The sequence below is a fragment of the Misgurnus anguillicaudatus genome, chromosome 20 (genome assembly GCF_027580225.2).
Source record: "Misgurnus anguillicaudatus chromosome 20, ASM2758022v2, whole genome shotgun sequence".
In the NCBI taxonomy this organism is placed as follows: Eukaryota; Metazoa; Chordata; class Actinopteri; order Cypriniformes; family Cobitidae; genus Misgurnus; species Misgurnus anguillicaudatus.
In genome coordinates, this window is record NC_073356.2 from 9336997 (window position 1) to 9364036 (window position 27040).

Here is a 27040-nt window from a genome sequence, read left to right on the forward strand (position 1 = left end):
GGGGAGTTGATCACATGACCAGTGTCTAATATGTTTAGGTGAACTCGGGTCAGTTTTATTATGAAAGTTCATAAAACATTTATCCTTCTGACTAATAACACTAAATCTGTCTATAAACAAAAAGTAGACAAAATGGCAATGACAAAAATATGCATAATTAAAAGGGTAGTTAGTTTTAATAATTTGTTTGCCCTAAATAAATCTAAAAACACAATACACTTTTAACTATGTCTTAATTAAGTTAAATAATTTTTTTAACATATTTAAATAAAAATCTTGCTATTATTTTGTAAAAAAAAGTGTAAAATGTTTGGACACATCTGCTTTGACACTATTTTGACCAGCAGGGGTCGCCAGCGTGTGTGGGTTTCGAACTGCTTCGAAAAACTGAATCAATTTTCGAAGCAATTGGTTCAATTGATTCGAAGCTTCAAAAAGCTTAGTTTCTCCCATCACTATTATACTAAGGTGGCATTTATGTACACAATAGCATATCTGAGCGGTGTTTTATATGTCTATATTGTGAAAGCAATGAGGCCGATATAACACAGATGTAATTACAGTAAACAAAAGACAAAAAGAAAATTGGTAAAACTAAATAAACATTTAAAATGCATACCCTTTTTTAGTACTTGAAAAGACATTTGTACTGCGTATCTGAAACCGCACGTTACTGTTTGAATAAGACTTTGCTACACACCAGACCAGAGTGTTATTGTGTGTAACACAATGTAACATCACGTTTAAAAGTAAGTCATGATTGGTGTCTGTCAGACACAGTGGTGGCTATTTTCTTTTTTTTTTACTAACGTAGCATTTATGTACACAATAGCATATCTGAGCCGTGTTCCGATTAATGGGAGTGGCTTGCATAGCTGTGCATTTTGGTGAATAGTGGGAGTTGTAGTTTTTCATACAAATGTGCTCTAAAGTCACGTTCTGTCTTTTCCCGGTCAAATAGGCACTCAATTCTACATTTATGTTACATTTCGACTACAAATATGACACAATTTCCATAAAGATTAATGTTCCTATCGGTGAAATGGCCCTTTTAGACCTTTTTTAAAGGAACAGTATGTAGGATTGTGGCCAAAACTGGTATTGCAATCACAAAACTGGTGGCTAAAACTGGTACTGCAATCAGACAACTGGTGGCCAATACACTAAATGACAACATAAACATCAGTTGAGGGCTGCAACTCCACTTTTTAAATGACAATATCCTGGTTATACCACTGTTGTCAGTGATATAAGTATTTGAAATGAAAATGATTTCTTAATGTTTAGTGACATTTCAGGGCTATTTAATGATTAATTGATATACATTTCTTACATACTGTTCCTGTAAGGTTTAAGATGCTTTCTGAATTACTTTTTTTTTTACTAGAATTATTTGTTTAATTTTAAGAGTAAACGCCCACATTTCTAAGAATTTTCTTAGAATTACGTCACTAGGAGCAATTTTTTGCATTAAGATTCTTTATAAATATGGGCCCTGATGTTTATCGTACACTTTCCATGGCCCCGTTCCCCGATAACGTTTACTCTTAGTGTGCTAAGAAGACTCAAAAAGATATATCTTACCAAAGTTGTTTATGTTCCTAACTTAGTGTGCTCCCCGAAGTGTCCCTTAGGAAACTTCTTAACACGCTGCCTCTAAGTTCGACGTAACAATGGCACTGTCCCAAGAGAAAGTGCTGAATTATTTATTTTCCACTTTACGCGAAGGTGCATTACGGCGTTAAGAAAGACAACACGTTCTATACAAATGGAACATTACTCAAATTATTCCAGTTACATTTATTTTAACATAGTTGGGTATGTATGTACTAGGCTGTTTCAGATCTTTTTAGATGATGGCGTTGTGCCGGTAGCATGGAAAAATACTACCATTATTCCAGTACCCAAAACCACCTATGCAAAAGATCCTAAGGACCTTCGGCCAATTGCCCTCACATCAGTCCTGTGCAAGTGCATGGAGCGCATATTGAGCAAGGAACTTTTAGCACAAATTAATGGTTCTGTCGACCCATTACAATTTGCTTATAAGCCTAATCGGAGTACCATTGATGCCTCCCTGACCTTACTTCATAAAGCTCAGCATCACTTAGATAAAACTGATGCTTGTGTCAGAATGTTTTTTATGGATTTTACATCAGCATTTAATACTGTACAGCCACACATTTTAAAAGGAAGGTTACAAGATTTAGGTGTACATAGCTGGTTAATTTTATGGATTGAGAATTTTTTAAGCAATAGGCCCCAAAGAGTTTGTGTTAATGGAGTCTCATCTGACTGTATAGTCTTACATTCTGGGTTACCACAGGGATGTGTTTTATCCCCTTTGCTCTTCTCTGTTTATACCAATGAGCTCCAGTGCAACAGGGATGATCTTGCTCTGATTAAATATGCAGATGATCTGGTTTTAATTTCTTGCCGAACAGACCGGAACTGTTCCACTTATTTTGAGTATATTGAAAGTCTTGTACAATGGTTTGACAACAGTCATCTACGGTTGAACATTGGAAAGACAAAGGAATTATGTTGTGGGAATCAAAATAAGAAATGCACAACTGCTCTCCCATATGAACAAGTTACCATAAAAGGTGTAAAGATAGAGCAAGTCCAAAATTTTAAATATTTAGGCACAATCATCGATGACAAACTCTTGTTCCAGGATAATGTGGACTATGTACATAAGAAAACTTGACAACGTTTAAGTCTACTTAGAAAGTTGCGAAACTTCGACATTGAAAGTGTTAGATCTGGTCTCCACACCACAGAAAAAATATATCGATCCAGCCCCGGACACCAGATCACGTCAGAAAATATAAGTTTACTTTGTTAAAGTATCTGTCAGATACAAGGCTGATCAATCGTTGCTAGAGGAGAGCATAAACAGAGTCGTAAACAGAGTCGTGAGACGGAGGTTTTAGATGATAAAATAGAACAGAGTTTTATTGATGGACAGTTACTTTCAGTTGCATATGTCTCAATGTTCAAACCTCGTCCACCCCGTCTACCCCCGTCTACCCAGGAATACAGCATGCACTTGTTATATCCAAATTTGCTCAGCTGCATCATCCCTTAGACCTTGGGCTTTCATAAACATTCTCTTTATCTATCTTGTTTACACACAGACAGAACAGCTCTATGAAACTTCACAAATGTGAAACTGAACCACAAAGAGACATATAAAATATAGAAATACAATGAATTAATGAATGATATAATAAAATACAGAAATATAATAATAAATGAATAATGAATAAAAACAATAATGTAATAATAAAAATGATAATAATGAAATTGATAATGATAAAATAATATTAAATAATCAAATATAATAATTAAATGGATAATAACGAATGATTATAAAATGATTATGATGATTATGTAAATAAATAATTAAAGATAAAAAAACACAATGATAAAAACATTCTGCACGTGAGGATCTAAGGTAGGATCCTTCAAAAGGAACATTTTAATTACTGTATATAGATCAATGATTGAAAGCATTTTAACTTACAACATCGTCTCATGGTATGGAAATTTAACAATGAAACACAAGAATAAATTAACACGAGTAATTAATGAAGCAAATATGACTATCGGCCATAAACAGAGTACATTGCAAGAATTATTCTCACACTTTCTGGAGAAAAGGGCGTTAGCGATTTACTCAGACCAGACTCATCCCCTGCATTACTGCTTTGAGGTCCTCCCTTCCGGGCGTAGGCTACGCGCACCATATGCCAAGAAGAACATTTAAAAGATCATTTATTCCATTGGCAGTGACTGTTTTAAACCAAACTTTTAACTTTTAACTAGGGCCATTATTGTGAATGTTGTATTAATTTAATTGGATCATGTATTGTGTGATTTCTAATGTGTTTTTATAATTGTGGTATGTAATGTATGTTATTATGGAATGTTTGTCGAAGCCAGTGTCAAAGATGAATTTCTGTCCAGTAAATCTGAACAGACAATAAAGTCAAATCAAATCAAATCAAATCATAGTTTAAGTTATCCGTAAAATATAGGGTGGGTTGCACCAACAAGGATTAAATTAAGCAGAGTTTAGAGCTAATCTAGGGTTTGTTGATCCCAGTTTAATTTGAATTCGAGTTGTGTTGCACCACTTAAATTTAAACACAGATTAACAAATCTTAGATTAAATCTTTAAACTGTATTAAATCCTTCATCTGCGATTTATTTTGTCCGCCATGTTGAATTTTCCGGTGTAATTAAACAGCAACAATGTTGATGTTGTCATTCAAAAAGGAAATAAGCAGTTTATGCAAGCAAAGGTAATGTAATTGTTGTATTATAAATCACCTACATACACCGGTAGGCTAATCTAAAGGTCTGATTCAAATAAAAACATTTGACAATCTTTTAAAACAATTAACAGACCAGGAAATATTGTGACAGGAAATATCGCAAAGCTCAGGTATTGTGCTATAATGAACAAGATGTGTCGACGCATTTGTCATGAAGCGCCACCGTGTGTCCGTACATTCACTGTCCTTCATCTGACTGGAGCGCGCGTGACAGAGGAGAAGCACATACGAGCATCGGTAGCTTCCAGCGGTGCTGTTCATAATCTTTTTGAGCCGCCAAACTCACTTTGTTGAGACGTTATAATAAACTCATCTTTAAATAGCACCACCACGCTCGCGGTATGTGTTTCTAATCATTTAGCCAGACATTTAATTGTAATAAAAAACATATTTAAACCTCCTCATATGCAAGTTTAAAGTTAATCCCCCACTGAGATTTAAAACAGAGTTTAAAGTAATGGAGCAACAGGATTAAAGATAATCTAGATTTACTGTCAGATTTAAACCTGGATCAAAATGACAGTTTAAATTTAAACCTGTTTATTTTTAAACAGGTTTAAAGTTTGGTGCAACGGAATTATTAAATAAGCTTTGATTTAAACCAGATTTAGGCCTAATCCTTGTTGGTGCAACCCACCCATAGACTATTAATTTCATTATCAAATTGTCATTAATACGGGTAAATGTACCGGGTATCCCTCGCTAATCATCCAACCCTTATCCCGTTGTGCCACTTGTGCCGCTTCTTGACATGGGTTTAACAACTTTTAAAAATTATGTAATACACTTTTATACTAATGTTAAGGTACTTTACAATCAGAATTTATTGGCAAGCAGCTGCAGTTACTTTTTTGCAGTTTAATGTGGTTTTGCTGGCCATTGGTTAATGTTTCCATATTATTAATCATATTATGTATAATATATATTTAGTATGCAAACATAAAATTTTTAAAACAAACAGTAGAGAAAAAAAGAAAAAGCCGGCTATATGTTAAAAGGCATACCCTAATATAAAACTGTCAAATATATGAAATGTTTAATAAATTGTATTACAGAATACATGATATTATTGCTTTTATAACCAATTCAAATCTTTAATCTTTCTAAATAAATTATAAATGTAATGTGATGAAAAAGCTATTTTTATGTGCGCTGATTTCTAAAAACTGCTGCACAGTGGCGCGGCGATAGCGTCTTGCAACGCTAAGAGAGACCTTACGAATGGTCCAGACCATCCTTACGAAAGTGTGACTTACAGAAGATATACTTAGCGTAAGAACGTGTTGGGAATTGTGCCATAGAGTTAAAGGATTAGCCCATTTTCTTAAAAGAAAAATCCAGATAATTTATTCACCACCATGTCATCCAAAATGTTGATGTCTTTCTTTGTTCACTCGAGAAGAAATTATGTTTTTTGAGGAAAACATTGCAGGATTTTTCTCATTTTAATGGACTTTAATAGAGCCCAACATTTAATACTTAACTTAACAGTTTTTTTCAACGCAGTTTCAAAGGACTATAAACAATCCTGAACGAGGCATAAGGGTCTTATCTAGCGAAACGACTGTCATCCCTGACAAGAAAAACAAAAAACACGCACCTTTAAACCACAACTTTTCATAGGTCCAGTCCAGCGCGACCTAATGTAAATGCGTAGTGACGTAGGGAGGTCACGCGTTACATATATAAAATGCACATTTGCAGACCATTGTAAACAATAAACTGACACAAAGACATTAATTAGTATCAGTTGACATACAACAACGTAGGAACGGTCCTCTTTCAACACACTAGTAAACACTGGGGCGGAGTTTCGCGTTCGTCCTCTGTGACCTCTTGACATCATGACGCATTGGTGGGGTCACGCTGGCGCATCACGGCCGGATCTACATGACGAGAAGTTGTGCTTTAAAAGTGTATATTTGTTATTTTTATTGTCAAAAATGACAATTGTTTTGCTAGATAAGACCCTTATGCCTCGTTTGGGATTGTTTATAGTCCTTTGAAACTCCGTTGAAAAAAACTGTTTAGTGTTGAATTAAGTATTAAATGTTGGGCTCTATTAAAGTCCATTAAAATGAGAAAAATTCTGCAATGTTTTCCTCAAAAAACATAATTTCTTCTCGAGTGAACAAAGAAAGACATCAACATTAAGTATTAAATGTTGGGCTCTATTAAAGTCCATTAAAATGAGAAAAATTCTGCAATGTTTTCCTCAAAAAACATAATTTCTTCTCGAGTGAACAAAGAAAGACATCAACATTTTGGATGACATGGTGGTGAGTAAATTATCTGGATTTTTCTTTTAAGAAAATGGACTAATCCTTTAAGAGAGAGGTTAAGGAATAGGTTAAGAACTACTTAGCGATAAGAACGTTTTGGGAAACCGGGCCCTGGAAACCCTGTGGGAATGTCGAAGTTGTCTTTTGATTTGTTGAAATAAAACGGATTTCCAGGAGACGGGAGTGTTGCGATTAGTTTCGATCCCTGGGAAACAAAGCTCTGACGTTCCAATGAGGAAGAGAATCAGTCGTGTTCACGTGGATAATAATGACCAGTTATCATGATCAGCTAAACATTGGATTCTCAAAAATATGCAATGTTCGCGGCATATACTCTATAAAAGAAATCCAAACGTTTTGCTTGAGGCACTTAGTGGAGTCAAAAGATCGCAGCTGGTGTTCAGTTCTTCTGAATTGCTTGTAGGTGTTAAAAAAGTGGAGAGATATGCTTCAAACAGACGTTTAACAGGATCAGGTGTGGCTGTTGATGAAGCGCACAACGTTGTTCTATGGTGATAAATGTTGTTTATTTATATGCTATTTGGTTGGGGCTGGTTATTTCAATAACTGACTTGTTGCTAGCAGGCTCGTTATTGTGGGGAGTCCGAAACGTGACGCTAGACGAAACAAACTGTGATTGGTTGTTTGACATGTTGGTCAAACAGCCTCGAGGGTGGGCTTTGTCCAGAAAAAGCAGCGCAAAACACCAGACCAGTATCGAAGGTCTGGCTACGTGAGACTAGATTTCATGAGGCGCTACGCAGACCGCTTGGTGATGTCAAAGTAGAGCGAGAGCAATTCAAAGCAGACTTCTCTGTGTGATCTCTCAAATTGCTCTCCCTGTACTTTGATGTCATTCGCCTGTCGTAAGAGCTGTAGTTCACTGAAAAGCTAGGCAATATTGCATTCATAATCGGATTTGCCTGCAATTATGAATTCAATATTTCCCATCTTGTCAGTAAACTACGGCACCGTGTAGTGAATGCCGCTCCATCTGAATGCAGTTGATGCCGATTTACTACTAATCAAGGAACTGCCTTTACTGACCAAATGCACGTGACAATCGCATGCCATTTATCGTGCAGCCCTACATTAAATGCAATGCAGTGAGTAATCCACTATTTTGAAGAGGGGAGTCAAATGAACCATTTTTATTTGTACAAAAGACTTCCACAATCCTTGTAGCTTTATATGGTAACACTTAGAATGAGATTAAGTTGCTCATTAAGGTGGTTTCCCGAACAGGGCTTATCCTCCTGCCAGACTAAAATAAATGTTTGAGCTGACTTCATTTAAAAACACCTTGTACTGATTTATCTTATTATATTACTGCCCTAGTTTTGTCTCAAAATGCACGCTTGTATTGTTTCTTTGTAAAATCTACTTAAATACCTTAATATAACTAATGTCTAGTACTGAATCTAAAAACTGCCCCTATAAATACTAAAGATAAGATATATAAAACTCCTTTTAGATTTTTTTGTGATTTTTTTTTTTTACAGAAAACCCCCTTTTATAAAATAGTTGCTAACGTGACAGTTAAAAATTGTATAACTATAATAAACATACCTGATTGAATTAAATCATCTGCAGGATTGTCTTCCTCTTTATAATTGTGATCTTCCTCTTCTGTTGGTTCTGTTTTTGTCTTCATCATCAGGTTCCTGCAGTCGATCAGTTTGACTGAACACATCTTCAGTGTGGTCTGCAGGATCTGCTGCTGTTCTCCAGCGTTACAGACAGAATCCAGAGACTCTGTGGAGATTTGATCAGTAGATTCCTCATCCTGTAAACTCTGATTACTGTCACACACAGTGTCCTGAGCGTCTGTGGGCTTTGACTCAGTATAACAGAGTAAAGTGAGACTGAGCTCTGAGTCCTGTGTGTGTCTGGATTTCTCTTCAGAGAGTTTAGAGTCCAGCAGTGGCTGTGGTGTGCGGCTCTGATCTCTGCTCATCCACACTGAATCCAGACATCCATCAGTCACATACACTGAAGATTCATAACAAACCACATCCTGACAACACAACACACACACACTCAGTGTAAGATTATAAATGATTTAATGTTGTCAAACAGACAGAGTGATTCATGTAAAGGATGTTTAAGCTGTACAAACCTCTCTCTTCACTTCTTCATCTCCTCTTGACCTCAGCTTTGTCCCCAGTAACGCCACCTCTTTCTTCAGCTGAGAGATTTCTGTGATGAAATCATCAATATCCAGCATGGACAGATCAGTTCCTACTAATTTACTGCACATCTCATCTGTCATCATCAACATCTCAACACTAAAATACACAGAGACAAGACTCTGTTTACACTCAACTTTTTACTGTCTACGAGAAAAACACTGAGGAGGATACACAAACACATCACACGCGAGCTCTTTTTTTTCTTTCTTTAGTGGGTTTATCGGCGGACTAAAGAGCTGCAGAGCGCCTCATTCTGTATTGGAGAGGGAAGAAGCCAAACTTTTACAAACATAAAGAACATTTTATAGAAAAGAAATATTAAAGGATGGCAATATCAGTGGGATTTATAAAAAAGGAAAACACAGAGTAAGGAAAAGATCAGAAAGGAACACGAAAGAAACGATTATGAGATCAAGAATAATTTTTTATCTGATAATGTCTCTTTATGACTTTAAAAGCTTGATGTTTTGTCTTTATTCTTCAGCAATTATTTTTCCACCGCTTCTTTTAATTTATTCATTACTTATACGATAGTTTATGATGATTTCTGGCCATAAATTGAGACGCATAATAATTCTTGTGCTAAATCCATTAAAGCAGTTAGCGTCTTCTCTCTCCAGTACAATAGGAGGCGCTCTGCAGCTCTTTAGTCCGCCGATATATCCACTAAAAAAAGAAAGAGCTCGCGCATGAGTCTTGTGTGTATTTTAGTGTTGAGATGTTGATGATGACAGATGAGATGTGCTGTAAATTAGTAGGAACTGATCTGTCCATGCTGGATATTGATGATTTCATCACAGAAATCTCTCAGCTAAAGAAAGAGGTGGCGTTACTGGAGACAAAGCTGAGGTCAAGAGAAGGTGAAGGAGTGAAGAGAGAGGTTTGTACAGCTTAAACATCCTTTACCTGAATCACTCTGTCTGTTTGACAACATTAAATGATTTATAATCTTACACTGAGTGTGTGTTGTGTTGTCAGGATGTGGTTTGTTATGAATCTTCAGTGTATGTGACTGCTGGATGTCTGGATTCAGTGTGGATGAGCAGAGATCAGAGGCGCACACCACAGCCACTGCTGGACTCTAAACTCTCTGAAGAGAAATCCAGACACACACAGGACTCAGAGCTCAGTCTCACTTTACTCTGTTATACTGAGTCAAAGCCCACAGACGCTCAGGACACTGTGTGTGACAGTAATCAGGGCTTACAGGATGAGGAATCTACTGATCAAACCTCCACAGAGTCTCTGGATTCTGTCTGTAACGCTGGAGAACAGCAGCAGATCCTGCAGACCACACTGAAGATGTGTTCAGTCAAACTGATCGACTGCAGGAACCTGATGATGAAGATAAAAACAGAACCCATGGAAGATAACATTGATAAAGACAATCATGTGGATGATTTAAATCCATCAGGTATGTCTCCTCAATTGTTGTATTTGAAGAGTTTGGTTCCAAAACGACATATTTACATTTTTCAAATATAGTTTTTTGATTGTGCTGCAGTGCATCAGTGAAACTGCAGTTGGTTTGTTTTGATTTAAGCCGAAAAAATACACTTAAGTAGCAGAATAATACACAATAAAAACATGATAACATAATAATAAACATGTTTTGAGAAAAAAAAGTTATCTCGTTGTTAGAATCTAATTCTAAGCAGGTCTAGAGGTATGAAGTTTTCGTTGAATCTGTAGTAAAGAGACGAGGTCTGAGGTGAGCAGCAGAGAGTTCTGATATATATCAGGGGCCATGAAAGACACTGACACCGAGATGCAGTTCAAACATAGACCAAAGTTTATTAGACAGGCTTCAGCTTATATAGTGTACAGAAAGGAAGCACTGGTCACCTGATAAACATTTGATAATGTCTAGAAGAATCATGTGGGCAGCTATTGAGCAAACATGTCTGGAGAACAATCACATGATTGGTCCCTTCACAGGAACGTCTGGATACGGATACATAAATAATAATGCTTAGACCGTTGTATTGTGTAAACGGGGAAAGGGAGATTAGAACAGGGAAGTCTGGTCGTACTTCATGACCTGGACTGACCAGCCCATGTCTAGCTTTTGTGCATAGTCAAGGGAAAATGTCACAACTCAATCTCAACTTAGTAAATGCAAGATAAATGAACCGTATCATTGCTTCATTAATCATCCGAGTATAACAATAAAGAAATATACAAGGTTCTATGAAAATATATCAAATATATAAATGTGGGGTGTGGGGGAACAACAATTAAATTCTGACAATGGCCCCTTTGAGACACGTCAGTGGATCACATCTGATCCCACACACCCATATCAAAAAGAAAAATTCCCTTGTGTTTGAAAATAAAATTTTTCATCACAGGTCGATTTTGTCCACATTATATACATCGAGTTATCACTAATCCATTTACTCCAGATACATTATTTATGACATATAACAGGGTTATGGGTCCACATCTGGAAAGCAATGGTTTCATATACTTTAAGAAAATACTTTCCCTAATTGCAGAAATCAAATAGTTGGGTGATTCTCACGAAAACGTGGTTTTAAAAATGTCAAGCATGAAAATGTAAAAATTGCTTAATTTTACTTTTTTTCCCACCAGACATTGAAAAACAAAGTCTGGAGTAAATGGGAACATTAATTTAAAAACTTTTACTTATCATTTAACACTTTTTGTAACATAATTTAAAAAATTAGTCCTAAAAAATCTCATTACCGCAACAGTCAGAAAACATCAACACTGACATATTTTCAAAATGACATGACAAACCTGAAAGAACATAATTTGGAGATTCTGCACATGCATTTAAAATCAAAGTATTATGCTTCTATTAATTAAATTAACATTTAATAAGCATCTGTTGCGGTAATGATGATCAAAATGTCGTGTAAGCATTCTGACAAGACAATATTTCAAATTAACTGTAAAAAAATAATCTTATCTGGTAGCCATCTTGAAGTAACTGGTCCATGTGCTTGGTCACTCAAAATCAAACTTTATTAAAATTCTGTATGTGTGCTTAAACTGTTCTCAATAAGTGTTGCGGAGGATGAGAACATCAGGCATGGACACATCATTTTCCTAATTTTTTTTCATTATTATTATACATGAATATTCAGTAAATATTTTTTCTGTCATCTAAAGTAGTCTAGCAAAACATCCATTTATTTTTTTCTTAATTTTTTTTGTGTTAATTTGATTAAATTACAACATAACGCATGTTCAACCACAGCCGGACACATTGCGGTAATGAGAACTTCAGCAGAAAATGAGATAAAATTTCCAATTATAAATTCTTATGTTGAAATCACACATTGTGCAAGGTAGAACACAGTATTGTGTTAATTCTGATGCTTTTTAATGTTACTATATTACACATTTTAAAGCTAAAATCATTAGTGCCGTGGTGTTTCAATGGTTTCGTGAGAATCACCCAGTTACAATTAGTTTATTAAATAGCAATTTCCTAAATAACCCTTATTTTCAAGAATCCAATACCTTTATTATTATTTTTTTTTTCTATAGACTTTCAGATCACTATCATTCAAAATAAACATATACCACAGCATATGATCTATGATCGCTTTTGCAGGGCCAGTTGTGTGATGTGTTCGTTGTAGAGCCCGACCGATATGCATTTTTTGGGGCCGATGCCGATACAGATATTAGAGAGTTAAAAAAGACCGATAACGATATATCGGCCGATATTCATTATGTGCATATTATAGTACAGTACACATATACTACAGTATATTATACTACTACAGTACTGTACATAGAATACACTATATACATTAACAGAATATACTATATATAAATACTTTTTGCAATGATCACTCTATGATCACACCACAAATGTGGTGATCAAACACTTAAAATGACGTGACAAAGACATGTAATATAGGCAGGTGTGTTTTACAAGTTAACAATAAACTTTATTATCCAAAATGATTCTGATATAAGTGCACAAAACAGTAAATTTGACTTATTATAAATAACTTTAAAACACAAACAAAACAAAATACATATAACTTAAACCATTGTCAGTTTTAACGAGAATAATGTTATATTGGGCTTATTTTAAAAAATGGAAACTTATAAAGTCATTGTTATATTGGGCTTAGCTTTAGAGTAAGTTATAGACTTCACAAATTAATTAAAAACTTACCGTTAAGACGACAATGCTTGAATTACTGACAACATACTGATGTAGGCTTATGTTTAATGTACTGCACAACGTTTTTATAACACGAACCCACAGTGTTCTGCCGGGACTTTAAACTTTTATAAAACTAAAGCGTCTGCTCTCCGCCTCTTTTATTTAAGAAAGGGTGTAAAGTTGCGCGAGCTTATTTAATCAATTGCTTTGAAATGAGCATGTAACAGCAAAAGCAGCTGTACTCCCACAGACTGCGCGTCAGTTTAAGCGCGTCCTTTCTCCGCCTCGCGTCATTTCTTCCGCTTGCGTTTGAAACAACTCGCAAGTGGACAAAAAAGACTGATTAAAACCACCAAATGTAAACAGGAATGTGTCTCTCTCGTCCACTTATAATCCAATCGACCAAAGCGCATCTTAATACCAGGTGTAAAATGTATTGAAGAAACCGTGTGACTGCCGCGCCCGCCACCTGAACTGAAAGACTGACTGACTGAAGTGAAGGGGGTGGGGGATTGGCTGATGTCACTACAGTGAGTGACCTGAGTCGCCATTAGCAACCAATAGGGCGCACTCTGCTGGACAAACAAGTACTTACATCTTTCAAAAGCATTTAATGTGTTCTGTAAGGAACGTTCATATCGGCTTCATATCTGCGGCTAATACGCCGATACAGATATATCTGCGACATGCTCATATCGGCCGATAAAATCGGCAAAACGATAAATCGGTCGGGCTCTAGTTCGTTGTCTTCCAATACTCTTTGCTCTGCTTCCACAATGTGCTCGCTGAAGATGATGAAAGCTTTGGTCACAATACATGGTTCGAATCCTCTCGGCAGTGGAGCTTCCATCAAGATATCTCACTCGTTGTTCTCCGTTGTTTTCCATTACTAGTAGTCGTTGTTTGGGTTCGTCTCTGGTGTCCTGATCCGTGGCAGAGTGGTGCTTCAACCCTGAGGCGTGAATCCACTGTAGCTGGTTGTCAATCAGAACTCCCATCTTTGTCACAGCCATCACCTTGTCTGGGCCGAGGTATTTTGGCTCTCATACCCTCGTGGGCTTCAGGCTCCTATTTAGAACAACCTGTCCTGGAGCAAAAATGTAAGTTGGCTTTTCTGAGGGGAGAGACAAAGAAAATTAGCACAGATAGAGTTCAATTTCTCAATTATGGACACCACGTAGTCTTCTTGTATCACCTCCAGGTCACCTGGGGAAGAAACGCCTGCGCGGCCTTTGACCCACAGGGTGGGGAATGGCCTACCCATTAGTATTTCAAATGAAGACAATTGTTTGGTTGAAGATGGAGTCATTCTTATTTCGTATAATAAAGCAGGTAGCAAATCTACCCATTTCTTTCCGTTTCTAACGCAGCTTTGGTTATCCTATGTTTAATTTTCACGTTTAATATTAAAATGCCAATCAATAGACAGCGCTTTAGCAAAGAGCTAGTTACTTTAGACACAAAAGGTGTCTCGTCGTCGGATTCAATTGTTTTCGGTATGCTAAAACGAGGAATAATTTTCAATTGTCAAAATTTTAACTACAGTTTGCGCATCCTCTTTGTGATAAAAAAGATATTTCATAATTTCCAATCGGCAGTATGCGAATGAAGTCAATCTGATCATGTTAATCACTTGCACAGCCATAGCAAGGTCTGTTTTGACATCATACTCAAATAGTCATTTAATGTGAGCTTGAGCTGCTTCCTTGGCAGCCTCATCTGCTCTTCTTGTTTCCCACAGCCTAGTCATCATTTCCTGATCCATGATCTTTTACTTTCACTATTGCCATTTCAGACGGTAGCTGTACTGCTTTTGTCAACCGTCCTACCAAATATGAATGAGCTATAAGCTTACCATCTGTTGTCTTGAAATCTCGGGCTTCCCATGTTTTTAAAATTTGTGGTACAGATATTTAGAGTCGCGTAGATTGTGGCTTTTTTCTTTCTTTCATTAGCTCACAAACTCGTATTAGAGTTACCAATTCTGCAGCTTATGCTGAGTTGTAATTTAGAGCAAAGGGTTCAATAACCTCACCAGTATCTGACACCACAGCATAACCACACAGGTAGACACCGTCCGATGGCTTTGTATATGAGCCATCCACATAGATCTGACCCCCCCATCTAGGGGCGATTCCATTAAATCGGCCCTAGAGGAACAGGAAGTAGTCAATCCAACAATGCAATCATGTTTTAGATCGTGCTCAGTCATGTCTACCAGTCCCAAAACTGTGGAATTAATGGTAGAAGTGGGCTGGATCGTTACATTTTTGGTTGCCAACAGCGTAGCCTCATACCCATATCGCCTCTGTGCCGTCCTGTGTTGTGTAAAAATGCACCAACTTGATGTGATGTGTAGAGTCATTGACTGTGACAGCACCGTTCTCTCAGCCACCTGTACAAACAGAACATCAGCAGCCACTGCATAAAGACATTTTAGGCATACCTGTTACTACATTATCTAGTTTTCTAGACAGATATGCCACTGGCCTATAAGTGCAACCTTGTTGTTGCCAAAGGATACCCAGAGCCACACCCTTCGCCTCTCACGCATGCAGGTGAAAAGTCCTTGCATAGTTCGGATGGCCCAGAGTTGGGGCCGTAGTAATGGCGTGTTTCAGTGCCATGAAATGAGTCTCTGCTTCATCAGTCCAGCATATCAGTGATGCAGGCGATGCCTTGTGATCAATCGTGCTCCGCAAATGTCCGTCATGGGCAGCACACTCAGGTTTCCATGAGCGACAACAGTTTATTAACCCCAGAAAACTTTGGAGCTGTTACACAGTTTGTGGGAATTTCATCTTCCGGATCAGTTCAACCTGATCTGTGGAGGTTTTTTCAAAGACCTGGCATTAAGACGTGACCAAGGTACGAGAACTTTTGCTTGACCCACTGGAGCTTTTCTTTTGATGCTTTGAAACCAGCGTCCACCAAAATATTGCAGACGATAATGGAGGCTTTCTCACAGTTCTTTTCAGTCAGGGCAGAGACCATGATGTCATCGGCATAAAGCAGACAGCAAACCCGAAAATAGGAAGTTGATCTTTTTTTTTTTTTTTTCAATGTCTTTTTTCCACTGCAGCGGAGAGGACGGATGGTGAGTCAACATACCCTTCTTAGTTCTTGCGCCCCCTATCCTATAAGGCTAGCAGTGGCTGTGTGTCTGGATGCACTGGAACAGAGAAACAAAAGCAGCACACAAATCAATGACAGAAATACTTATGTGTGCATGATATAAAATTTATAACAGTCGGCACATCTGGAACAATCAGAGACAGAGGAATTATCAGTTTATTGAGTGCTCTTAAATCTTGTGTAAGACATTATGTCTTTCCATCAGCATTCACCACCGGGTTAATCGGTGTGTTTTATGGCGAGTATGTATGAGGACACCCTGTTAAACAAAATGGTGAATAATAGGTTTAATGCCATCTTCCTTTTCTTTTGACAAAGGATATTGTTTGATGTACACAGGTTTAAGTTTAACTTTGTATGGTTTCATATCAATGAAACCTGTATCATTGTTTGACTGAGTTCATAGGCATGGGTTAATCAAGGTGTCTACATCATGTGGTATGCGGGCGGCTACTGGGTCTTGGTCGGCCTTCTCACTTCCTCCCCCCATAGGCAGAGGATCACTGTATGTCTGTAAACATGACATAAAAGAGAAAACAACATGAGAATCATGAAATTCCATTTTTAACTTATGCATAATGTCTCGCCCGAGCAAATTAAGACAAACATCTGGTATGATTTGAAATTTGTGAAGAAAAAATGGTTTGACACCTGGAGCTCTTACCTCCAGAGGTGGTGTAATGGGTCAGAACATTTCATTGTGTTTTGTTATGCCAGTTTGTCTGGTAATTACTGTCAGATAGTTTCTGATGCACTTGCTTTGGCTGTTGCATTGACTGTCTACGTGGTGGCGCCCTTGGAATAAAATTGCACCCCCTTTTGAACGACAGTCACATTTCATGTGGCCCCTTTGTCCACATAATAACACATTATATCAAGCAAGCTTTTTCCCATTCGATGAGACTTGCACTGAAAACATAGCATGTTCACCAGATGCATCAGACTCACAAATCAGTCTATTCACATTCATATTCAACAGATTTCACTTACCGGTACCTACGATTCATATTATTCAACAGCATATTTGTAACAGCGCACTCAGACTTTGTCAATCGGTAATCTAGAATAGACTCATAATGCTTTAAAACGTGTGCAAAATTTAGAGGCAGTTTCATTTGGTTTTATCTTTCCGTTTAATGCAAATGATAAATACTGGTAAATGCCAAACCGTTAATTTAGAAGAACGCGCAGCTGATCAAAAAAAAACATATCATAATATTCATGATCTTCCCGTGTGAGTGGATTGCGAGAGGCTGCAGTCCCCTCACCTCCAGTCACATGGTTTTCCCGAATCAGACAGCGGCACGTATCAGTTATGTTTTTTGTTACATCGCTCTCCAATGTTCAACAAAATAGCACAAATCTGCCCCTGTGACGTGTGCATACCTTTTGTGAGATTGCAAAACATTCACGTATTTTACAGCAATTTGTGGGGACGATAAACTTCGGCTGGTACTATTCGACATAAAATATGGCAGCGCATCTTGCGTTGGGGGTTTTCAATGCAAAGTAATTATATTACTAACCGCTAAGTGACGTACAGTTCAACATAAAAACCTTTATTATTTGTATACATAAATTCATCAGGCTTTTGCCTGGCCGTGGCAGAATCACCCATCTTCAACACAATGTAAACAAATAATAGCAGCAATAACAAGCAAACAGCAATAAGCACAAATAAGCAATTGACAAACACCCGGGTTTTCTGTGCTCCTCTACTCAGCCTCAATACATTTACATATCGTTTCGTTCTTTAGAAGTTATATATTAGTTTGGCAAATTATTTGAAATTTGCAAAAATCCAGTTTTCATAAAATGTCATAAATGTTATTCATATAGTTTTAATAAATTTCTTTGATAGTGGGCAATGCTCGTTTTATATTCAATTCAACGTTTCGTTGATGATTACTCAACAATAACGAATAACAATAACACCGCGATCTCAAATATACAGTGAGCTCTAACTGTATACTTGACCTCGCTCCGTACGCAGTCAATGCTGCATGTGCTGGTAATCTCGATTACCGCACCCGTGAAATTTAATTGACAAGAAATCACTCGTTGTCAATTTATTTCTTTCTTTTACTCGTGAGCGACTATCACTTCGTTACTAGCAATTAATTCGTAAATCAATTAGCCAACGGTGGCGATTTTTGGGCCACCTGCCCCACGTGGGCCGAGTGAAAATGACCGATCTTGTCTCGAGCACAAGATATGGGTCCTACTGGGACTCTACAGGGGTAAGCGCTGTATTTCAAATTTATTAGAAATATCACGACACTTACCCCTTTCTGTAGGTCCTCCCCGATCTGCGGTGTTCAAATTTCGGTCTCCGGTTCTGTCGGGAGGAGGCTCACCCCCCTGTCGCCGGACGAGCCCCCAACTGTTAGAATCTAATTCTAAGCAGGTCTAGAGGTATGAAGTTTTCGTTGAATCTGTAGTAAAGAGACGAGGTCTGAGGTGAGCAGCAGAGAGTTCTGATATATATCAGGGGCCATGAAAGACACTGACACCGAGATGCAGTTCAAACATGGACCAAAGTTTATTAGACAGGCTTCAGCTTATATAGTGTACAGAAAGGAAGCACTGGTCACCTGATAAACATTTGATAATGTCTAGAAGAATCATGTGGGCAGCTATTGAGCAAACATGTCTGGAGAACAATCACATGATTGGTCCCTTCACAGGAACGTCTGGATACGGATACATAAATAATAATGCTTAGACGGTTGTATTGTGTAAACGGGGAAAGGGAGATTAGAACAGGGAAGTCTGGTCGTACTTCATGACCTGGACTGACCAGCCCATGTCTAGCTTTTGTGCATAGTCAAGGGAAAATGTCACAACTCAATCTCAACTTAGTAAATGCAAGATAAATGAACCGTATCATTGCTTCATTAATCATCCGAGTATAACAATAAAGAAATATACAAGGTTCTATGAAAATATATCAAATATATAAATGTGGGGTGTGGGGGAACAACAATTAAATTCTGACACTCGTTTTGGAACCAAACTCCTCATTTATACAATTTTTTACTTTCATGTGAGCAACTGTTTTATAAAATAGGGGTTTTCAGTCACAATCTCACTAAATATCTTTAATACTTGAATTAAAGTTGAATGCTTTAATCAGATTGTTTGAGAAATGTTCTATGTGTATGCATTTTTTTTATAAATGCACACCTGACTTCAAATGTCGAATGTTTTAAAATAACCACCAGAGCAATGTCTTAACAATGAAGTTTTTGCTTTCCTCCATGTCCTTCGCAGTGTGACTAGGTTGCTCACACACTGTCTATGTTCAGTCAAGACTGTTAATGCTTAAGTTCAAATTAAAGGCCAATTTATAGTCATGCGTATAGTCTACGCTGTTGGTTATCCGTAGCCTCTGCGTACCCGGACGTGCAACTTGCCAAATTTTTAACAGCCTGTCAGTTCTACATGGACCGGAAGCTGTGATTGGTCCACTAGAACCATTCCCGTGAGGTAAAAAATGCATCATAGGTTTGCGATGGTGAGAGCAAAGATGGGCCAAGTTGAGAAGTGATGTAACTCAAACTGCAACATTAGTCGCTGTTTATTTACTTCCATCACTGTTTGTATTCTCAAATCATACACAACAAGTTGCTGTTTCTTCTTCGTTTGTGGGTTAAACTTCCCAAGCTGCTTCTTCATTGACAGTCACGCTGCTACTGTGGTTACACGTGTGGATACTGCCTACCAGCGGTCTGCATGTGTGTTTGCACGTCGACTCGGATGACGAAGACACAGAAGTATATTTGAAAACCAATGCGTATCTTACGCATTATTAATGAGCCCTTTCTTAACTATAATGAGCCCTTTATTAGTTAGCACTCTGCCTCTGCTTGATAGCTGCATGCATCACGTTGTTAGGTTGCACCATTGTGGTGCATTCAAAAAGGGATATTTATTAAAAAAGACATGTTATTTTGAGTCATTTAACTCCTAGTCAAGTCTCAAGTCATGAATGTCAAGTATTTTATTGATATTTGTCAAGCAAGTCTCAAGTCCTATAATTTGCGAAGATTTTACAATCAATAGCAGAGACTTCCAAACTTAAGAGTAGCTGGTACAACCTTTTTGGTACAAGCAATTCCCATATGAGCGAGCAGTATAGCCTTTTTTTGCCTCAGCTATGACTCTATGAGCTATGACAGTGTGTAACATTTATAAGGATCTCTTGACAGAAATGCAATATAATCTACATTACTATATTATCAGTGGTGTATAAAGACCTTACATAATGAACTGTTATGTGTTTATTACCTAAGAATGAGACGTTTTCAGGGCTTGACATTAACTTTTTGAGGAACTTGTCCTGCGGACAAGTAAATTTATGTTTCACTTGTCCATGCACAAAAGTCACTTGTCTGGGTAAAGATTTATAATATAATTTATTTTTTGGGTTTTGCTAATCTTGTGACCAGGGGCCAGCAGTTACTCTGGGGTGGCACATAAAATCTCTATCATCCAACCTTTAAATACTTTTTTTTAAGTATTATAGGTGTGTTAGTCACAATGATGTATAACATACAATCGTTACAATACTTTATTTTTTATTAAAATTAATTGAGATTAACATACAATTTATAGTCATAATTCAACCTCATGTTTTTTTAAACTATTTAATTAAATAAAACTTTTGAAATTTACTTTGAAACCAGAATTAATATCTCCCATTGCTGAAAAAACTATAGAGACCAGAAAATCACGTGAATTTTGTAGGCCACTGAAATGTATTTTACTAAGATTCATTTAGCTGCTTTTTGCTACTCTTTCTGATGAAGGATGCTATATCTGCTGCCTTTCTCTTCATTTTTCCCACATTTCAATGATTGTCTGACATTAAAACACTAAAGCCAGGGCTCCAGACTGCCACCAAATGGTGGCATTTTGCCACCAAAATTTGAGAGTGTGCCACTGAATTTTACATCCAGTCGCACATGTGTGACCAGTAAATTTGACCTTTTTTGTGATGTGACGGTGAATTTGAAACAGCACATTGTACTTTCTGCATCCTTCATTAAAGTATTTATTAGTAATACAGTGGAAAGTGAATATTTGGTAAGCATGTTGATTTTAGGTGTGTGCCCCTAAATTTTCTGGTTGCGCCCCTAAAATTTTCAGTTGGGGCCACTGTGCTCCTAATGAAAAAGTTAGTCTGGAGCCCTAAAAGCAAAACATTAAAACATTACCATGTTTTAAAAAACTAGATAAATGTATCTAGATTATCTGTTATATATAAAATCAATCTAAATCCTAGCATTTACACTGTAATGTTTGTGTGGGATTTTTAATGTACAGTGACGAACTCTGTCAGATTCAAATCGGCTGTTGCGCAGCGCACACACACATAGGCGCGCTGGAAGAGATTCTCATTATACAACAGATTCTGGAACAAGATTTTAAGCCCATTGTGTGTTTTTTACCGAACTTTAGAAGAAAAAATACAGACTTAAATCGGCTTTTTTGACACAATATTCCGCTCGGTGTTTGCGCTCCCCGTTCTGCTCTGTCGTTAATGGCACACAACGTTAAAGGCAGAGTCCACGATGTTTGAAAGCCAATGTTGATATTTGAAATCACCTAAACAAACACTCTCCTTACTGCTGATTGGCTACAAGTGTGTTTTGGTAGTCGGCCCGTCTCCTTTTCAAAAGCGTTTTTCAAACATCGTGGACTCAGCCTTTAAGTAACATGACATTTTACTTTGTTTGAAATTTAACATGCCAAGTCGGACAACTCATTTTCTCTTACACTTGTCCTACAAAAAATCCACATGTCCCAGACAAGCGGACAAGCCTTAATGTCGAGCCCTGTTTTTTATCTACATACACCGCGGGTCCCTTACATTGAAGTCGCCATTTTGTGCCGCCATGTTTTTACGGTAGCCCTAAATGGACAAACTGTGTTTTGGCACTACTGTATTTTGACATGAAACAACAACATGTTTGTCCTGTGGCAGCTACTGTAGCTTCTCTATGCGTTTCGGTGAATGGTGGACTGAGCTGTTGGTTGCAATTCACAATCTCACTGCTAAATGCCGCTAAAATCTACACACTGCACCTTTAATCCTTTTTTGCCACCTCCATTTGCAATAGGGATCCATATCATTTTTACTATATTTATTTTACATTATTTACCTAATATGTTTTTTTTAACATTCCAGCAATCATTATAGGCCCTTTTTACACCTGGTCACTTCTCTGATCAGATAGCTATAGATAGACTTAGAAAACTAATAGAAAACTTTTACATTCGTCCACATAAATGAGTCTTAGCTAAACGGATATGAATCCCATCTTCTTTTCCCACGCAAAATGCAAATAACCTATTCATTACTCTGCCTTAAAAACCTGCAATGACGCTATGCAGCACTGTATGTTGAGCAGATGTGCGCCAGCGTGCACGGCCAAGCACGAACAACAGAGGAAAAAGTGCTCCACAAAGCGGTTGAACAAAAAGCTTATTGTTAATAAACATTCAATTTCTTGTATAATATACGTGTTTGTCATTCTAGAACTTTACTGGTTTTAGGGAGTTTCTATTACGCACTGCTGTTGCTCTCTGACATGAAAGTCTCAGAATTCTCTGTGCTTGTGCATTCAGCAGACAAATATCCAGGATCGCCGCCACTGCCATGCCTTTCTTATACGCTACATGGTGTTCAGGATGTCTTAATTTTACTTTCTCTGCCACTTTAAAATGCTTTTACCAACAGGTTTGCTGCATTTGCGCGTCTCTCACACCATGTATATGAATAAGATGTCCTCTGGTACAAAATTAGGTTCAAAACAATCCCCGTGTGCACCAAAACCATCTTGTGTCCCTGCTGCCAAAAAACAATTTTTCGTTACATATGGCCACTGAACCCAGTCCTGGTCAAAGTTAAAGTTCTGCAAATTAATATACTGGAGTTTGTTTTTGCATTTAAGCAGAGGATTTCTTAAACTCTCTCCCAAACAACTTGCAGTTATGGACTATGGAGGTGCTGTCTTTACGTAATTTTTTTTTTACGATTTCTGACCCCAAGATTTAACAGATTTTTGAAGTTCTCCATCTGTGATCCTTGGAGAGTCTTTATCCACTCAAATTATTCTCCTTGCTGAGCATTAAGATGATATAGACACACCTCCTCTTTCTGGCAGATCTCCAGTCGATTAAAACATGTTTATTATTTCCCTGATTGTGGAAATAGAAATGGTTTAAATATTCCCTAGAGCCACTTTCTATTTTGTGTAGCTCAACAATTTTTTGCTGCACATCAGAACTATAGTTTTTGGTTTTACCCATTGTGATGACCGATTAGGGGGACTTGGGGTTTGTGTTAATTAATTTATATTTATTCTCTTGTGAAAGACGAAGGCATGACTGGACAACATCATGTTTCTAGGCACCATGGTTAATATCAATGGAAATATACTTTACAGTATATATAGAGAGAGATTTTGTACTCATAAAAATTGCTAGGGGTGCCAACAATTGTGTCCAGTGTGTATTAGAGAAATAATTTATTACAATGTAATTTCCCCTTCACTTTTCAATTGTTTTTCTTTGATGAAACATTTTTGTGAATTATAAAGCACAGAAATGCCAAGCGGCTCTGTGTAGTAAATGACGCTCCATCTGAAAGCAGCTTATGGCGATTTTAATACTTATCACCGAACCGGCTTTCCTGATGAAACACGCATGAGAATTGCAGGCGATTTTTTTTTTTTTTTGCACAGCCATACATGCAGTGTAAATGCAGCTTTACATTACAGGGTGAAAGTAAACCTTTATTAACTAGTGTTTGTTTGCACTTTTGCTTCTGCCATTGTCCTGTCAGGGTTGCCAGATCCACTTAACAAAATCAGCCAAATGGCCTTTTAAAATTATTCCAAAAGCAGCCAAATAACTATACACAGCCCAAATACCAACAACTAATGAACCAAATCCTTTCATTTCTAACCTGCAGTAACAGTTGAAAAGTAGCCCAATTCAGAACTCCGCTTAAAGGCCAAGGACCTGGCAACGCTGCGGTCTGGGCAATGCTGCCTTGCTTTTAAACAAGCTGGTTGCGCAGTGAACCTGCTGCTCGTGTTTTATTAAGAAACAGCACCTGACTTTAATTATAAGCGCACAGTTCGCATTGTATGAAGCAGATGCATGTCAGCCCAGTCTGACGGTGGTGTGGGAGGATGTTGATGTTACAGACCAACTAATTGATATCTACATCGGTTTCATCAACAAGTTGTTGCATTGTAAAAACATTGCACTTTAACACACATGATGGTCACAGGCAGACCTGTAATCCTCTCAGCTGTTTTAACTCTATCATGTTTCTTTCAGATGTGAAGAGTGAATCATGTTCTGAAGGAGAAACGTCCTCAACATCAGAAGAGCGACTGACAGCACAAACTCTTTCCTGCATCACCTGTGGAAAGACATTCAGCTCACAGAGACATTTAGAGAGACATGAGAGAAAACACACAGAACAGAAACTCAGCTTTACTACCTTACAAGAGAAGAAACTTCATCATTCAAAAGTGCATGGAGAGAAGAAGAAGAAGAAAAAGAAGTGTGGGAAGAATCTTTTTTCAACAACGTCTAATATAAACACTCACATGAGGACACACAGTGGTGAAAAGCATTTTTATTGTACTGAATGTGGCAAATCCTTTAGCACCAAAAGAAGTCTTGATGGTCATCAGAGAATTCACACAGGAGAAAAATCATACGAGTGTCCTCACTGTGAGATGAGATTCAGACTTAAAAGCAATCTGAAGAGACATGTGTTTAAACACACCAATGAGAGACTGTATCAGTGTAGTAAATGTGACCAAGCCTTTAGGGATTCAGCTTCATTAAAATCACACCAGAATATTCAATGTTCACACTGTGATAAACGTTTCTGTCGTAAATCTCGTCTTAAACGCCATGAGAGAATTCACACTGGAGAGAAACCTCATCACTGTAGTGTCTGTGGGAAGAGTTTTGGGCGCCGTGATCATTTAGTGAATCACAAGAAAATTCATTCAGATATAAAACCTTACAAATGCTCTCAGTGTGAGAAGACATTTAATCAGTCAAGTCACTTAAAAATCCATGAGAGAATTCACACTGGAGAGAAACCTTACGTCTGCTCTCACTGTGGAAAGAGATTCTCTGATCCATCCCATTTCAGAGTCCATAAGAAAATTCACACTGGAGACTAACCGTACGTCTGCTCTCACTGTGGTAAAGCTTCACTGAAGTTCCTCAGCGTGTTCATATGGGAAAAAAACTCATCACTGTAGTGTCTGTAGGAGGGGTTTTGGGGGCGTCAACATTTAGTGTAACATCAGAGAACTCATGGAGGTATAAAAACGTACAAATGCTCTCAATGTGACAAGATGTTTAATCAGTCAAGTAAGTTGAAAAAGCTTAAGAGAGTTCACAATAGAGAGAAAACTCATCAATGCTTAAACTGTGAAGAGAGATTCACTCATTCTGGAATCATCAGAAGAAATATACTGTAGAAGAAACTACACCCATAGTGCCTTTTTATTATTCTTTTATATTATATTATATTCATTTTATCTAGTTCATCTAATCTACATTATTCAGGTTCAAGCCCCTTATTTAAACCATTAGTTAGTTTTCTTCTTTCGCCATTATGTCTATGGCAGCCCATAAAACTCTACGCACGCAGGAAAGTTATGAAATTTGGAACACATATAGAGGTCAGTCCAAAAAAGTTACTATAGAAAATTTAGAGTCTCTATCTTAAACTCCCTAGTGCCACCAACAGTCCAAAAATTCACTTACGTTTTTGTTTATAACTTCTGATGCGAAAGCCATAGAATGAAATTCATTTGCAAGTGATTCATGACGTCGTTTTTGCCATGATTTTTTTTGTCATTTTGAATTATTCATAAAAACCTACTTTTTCAAACTCCTTGAGCTTTTGTCCGATTTGCGTGAAAATCAGTTTGTAGCATATAGATCAGGGGTCTCCAACCTTTTTGTGAGCAAGGGCTACCACAATGGATGAAACACTCTGGAGGGCTACTTTTTGATATAGTCTACTCAAAACTTTTTTTTACTTGTTGATATGTTTTAGTATTGTTTAAAATGTTAACATACATAAACGGGCACCACGTTGGAGACCCCTGATCTAGAGACATTCAGTGCATTAAAGGGATAGTTAACCCAAAATTGAAAAGTCTGTCATCATTCACTCACTCTCATGTTGTTACAAACCTGTATAAATTTCATTGTTCTGATGAACACAAAGGAAGATATTTTAAGAAATGTTTGTAACCAAACCGTTCGTGGACCCCATTTACTTCCATAGTATTCTTTTATCTTACTATGGAGGTGGATGGGGTCCACGGGTGGTTTGGTTGCAGATATTTCTCGGGGTATCTTCCTTCGTGTTTATCGGAAGGAGGAGGTTGGTGCAGGTTTGTGGCTGCATGATGGGGAGTGGATGGTGACAGAGTTTTCATTTTTGGGTGAACCATCCCCTTAAAAGTGGTCCTATAGAAGACAGGCCTATTGGATATTGTAAAACATGTTGATTGATTAACGAACATGCTTTCCCTTCATTTAATATGCATCTAATACTTAATTTCCTCACAAAAGCATTTATTTGAACTTACTGAAGCCTCTCCTCCAATGGTGTCCATTTAAAAAGAACTCTGGCCTCCTACCCTGCATACTGTGCCACATTCAGCTTATTTCAGCCTTTGTTTGTTTTATTTTTTATTGATATAACCGCAATATTCAAATTCACATATTGAAAAGCATATTTCAAGATACAAAAATGTAACTGGATCCCATTAAAATCTTTTAGAAATGATCCTATAAATTGTCCAAAAATACTTTAGAAATAAGTATAGACGGTTTCATCGGACGCACGTGCATTGTGGCGTTATGCATCTGGTT

General features: G+C 37.4%; 2 protein-coding genes and 1 long non-coding RNA gene across 5 annotated transcripts in view; 1 reads left to right on the top strand and 2 right to left on the bottom strand.

Moving 5' to 3' along the window:
• Positions 1–26329, top strand: part of LOC129455158 (uncharacterized) — a 181095-nt gene extending 154766 nt beyond the window's left edge. Inside the window, exons 1-3 of one of the 2 annotated variants that reach the window (XM_073858073.1) lie at positions 9467–9697; positions 9796–10231; positions 24461–26329. In XM_073858073.1, coding sequence (XP_073714174.1) covers positions 9536–9697; positions 9796–10231; positions 24461–25326 — 1464 coding nt within the window. In that variant the 5' untranslated portion in view covers positions 9467–9535 and the 3' untranslated portion in view covers positions 25327–26329. Of the gene's footprint in view, positions 1–9466; positions 9698–9795; positions 10232–24460 lie in introns of those variants that run through there. The other variant, XM_073858072.1, reaches the window with a different exon arrangement.
• Positions 1–27040, bottom strand: part of LOC129454476 (uncharacterized) — a 51302-nt gene that overhangs the window by 7476 nt on the left and 16786 nt on the right. Inside the window, exons 1-2 of one of the 2 annotated variants that reach the window (XM_055219010.2) lie at positions 8745–9046; positions 8195–8642 (exon numbers count right to left, since the gene is read on the bottom strand). The exons of the other annotated variant lie outside the window; for it this stretch is intronic. Of the exons in view, the coding sequence (XP_055074985.2) occupies positions 8195–8642; positions 8745–8906 (610 nt within the window). The 5' untranslated portion in view covers positions 8907–9046. Of the gene's footprint in view, positions 1–8194; positions 8643–8744; positions 9047–27040 lie in introns of those variants that run through there. 2 annotated transcript variants of the gene reach the window in all.
• Positions 16091–16977, bottom strand: LOC141351397 (uncharacterized). The gene is made up of 2 exons (XR_012359651.1): positions 16770–16977; positions 16091–16616 (listed from the first exon to the last, which is right to left on the bottom strand). It is a non-coding gene; the product is annotated as an uncharacterized lncRNA (long non-coding RNA).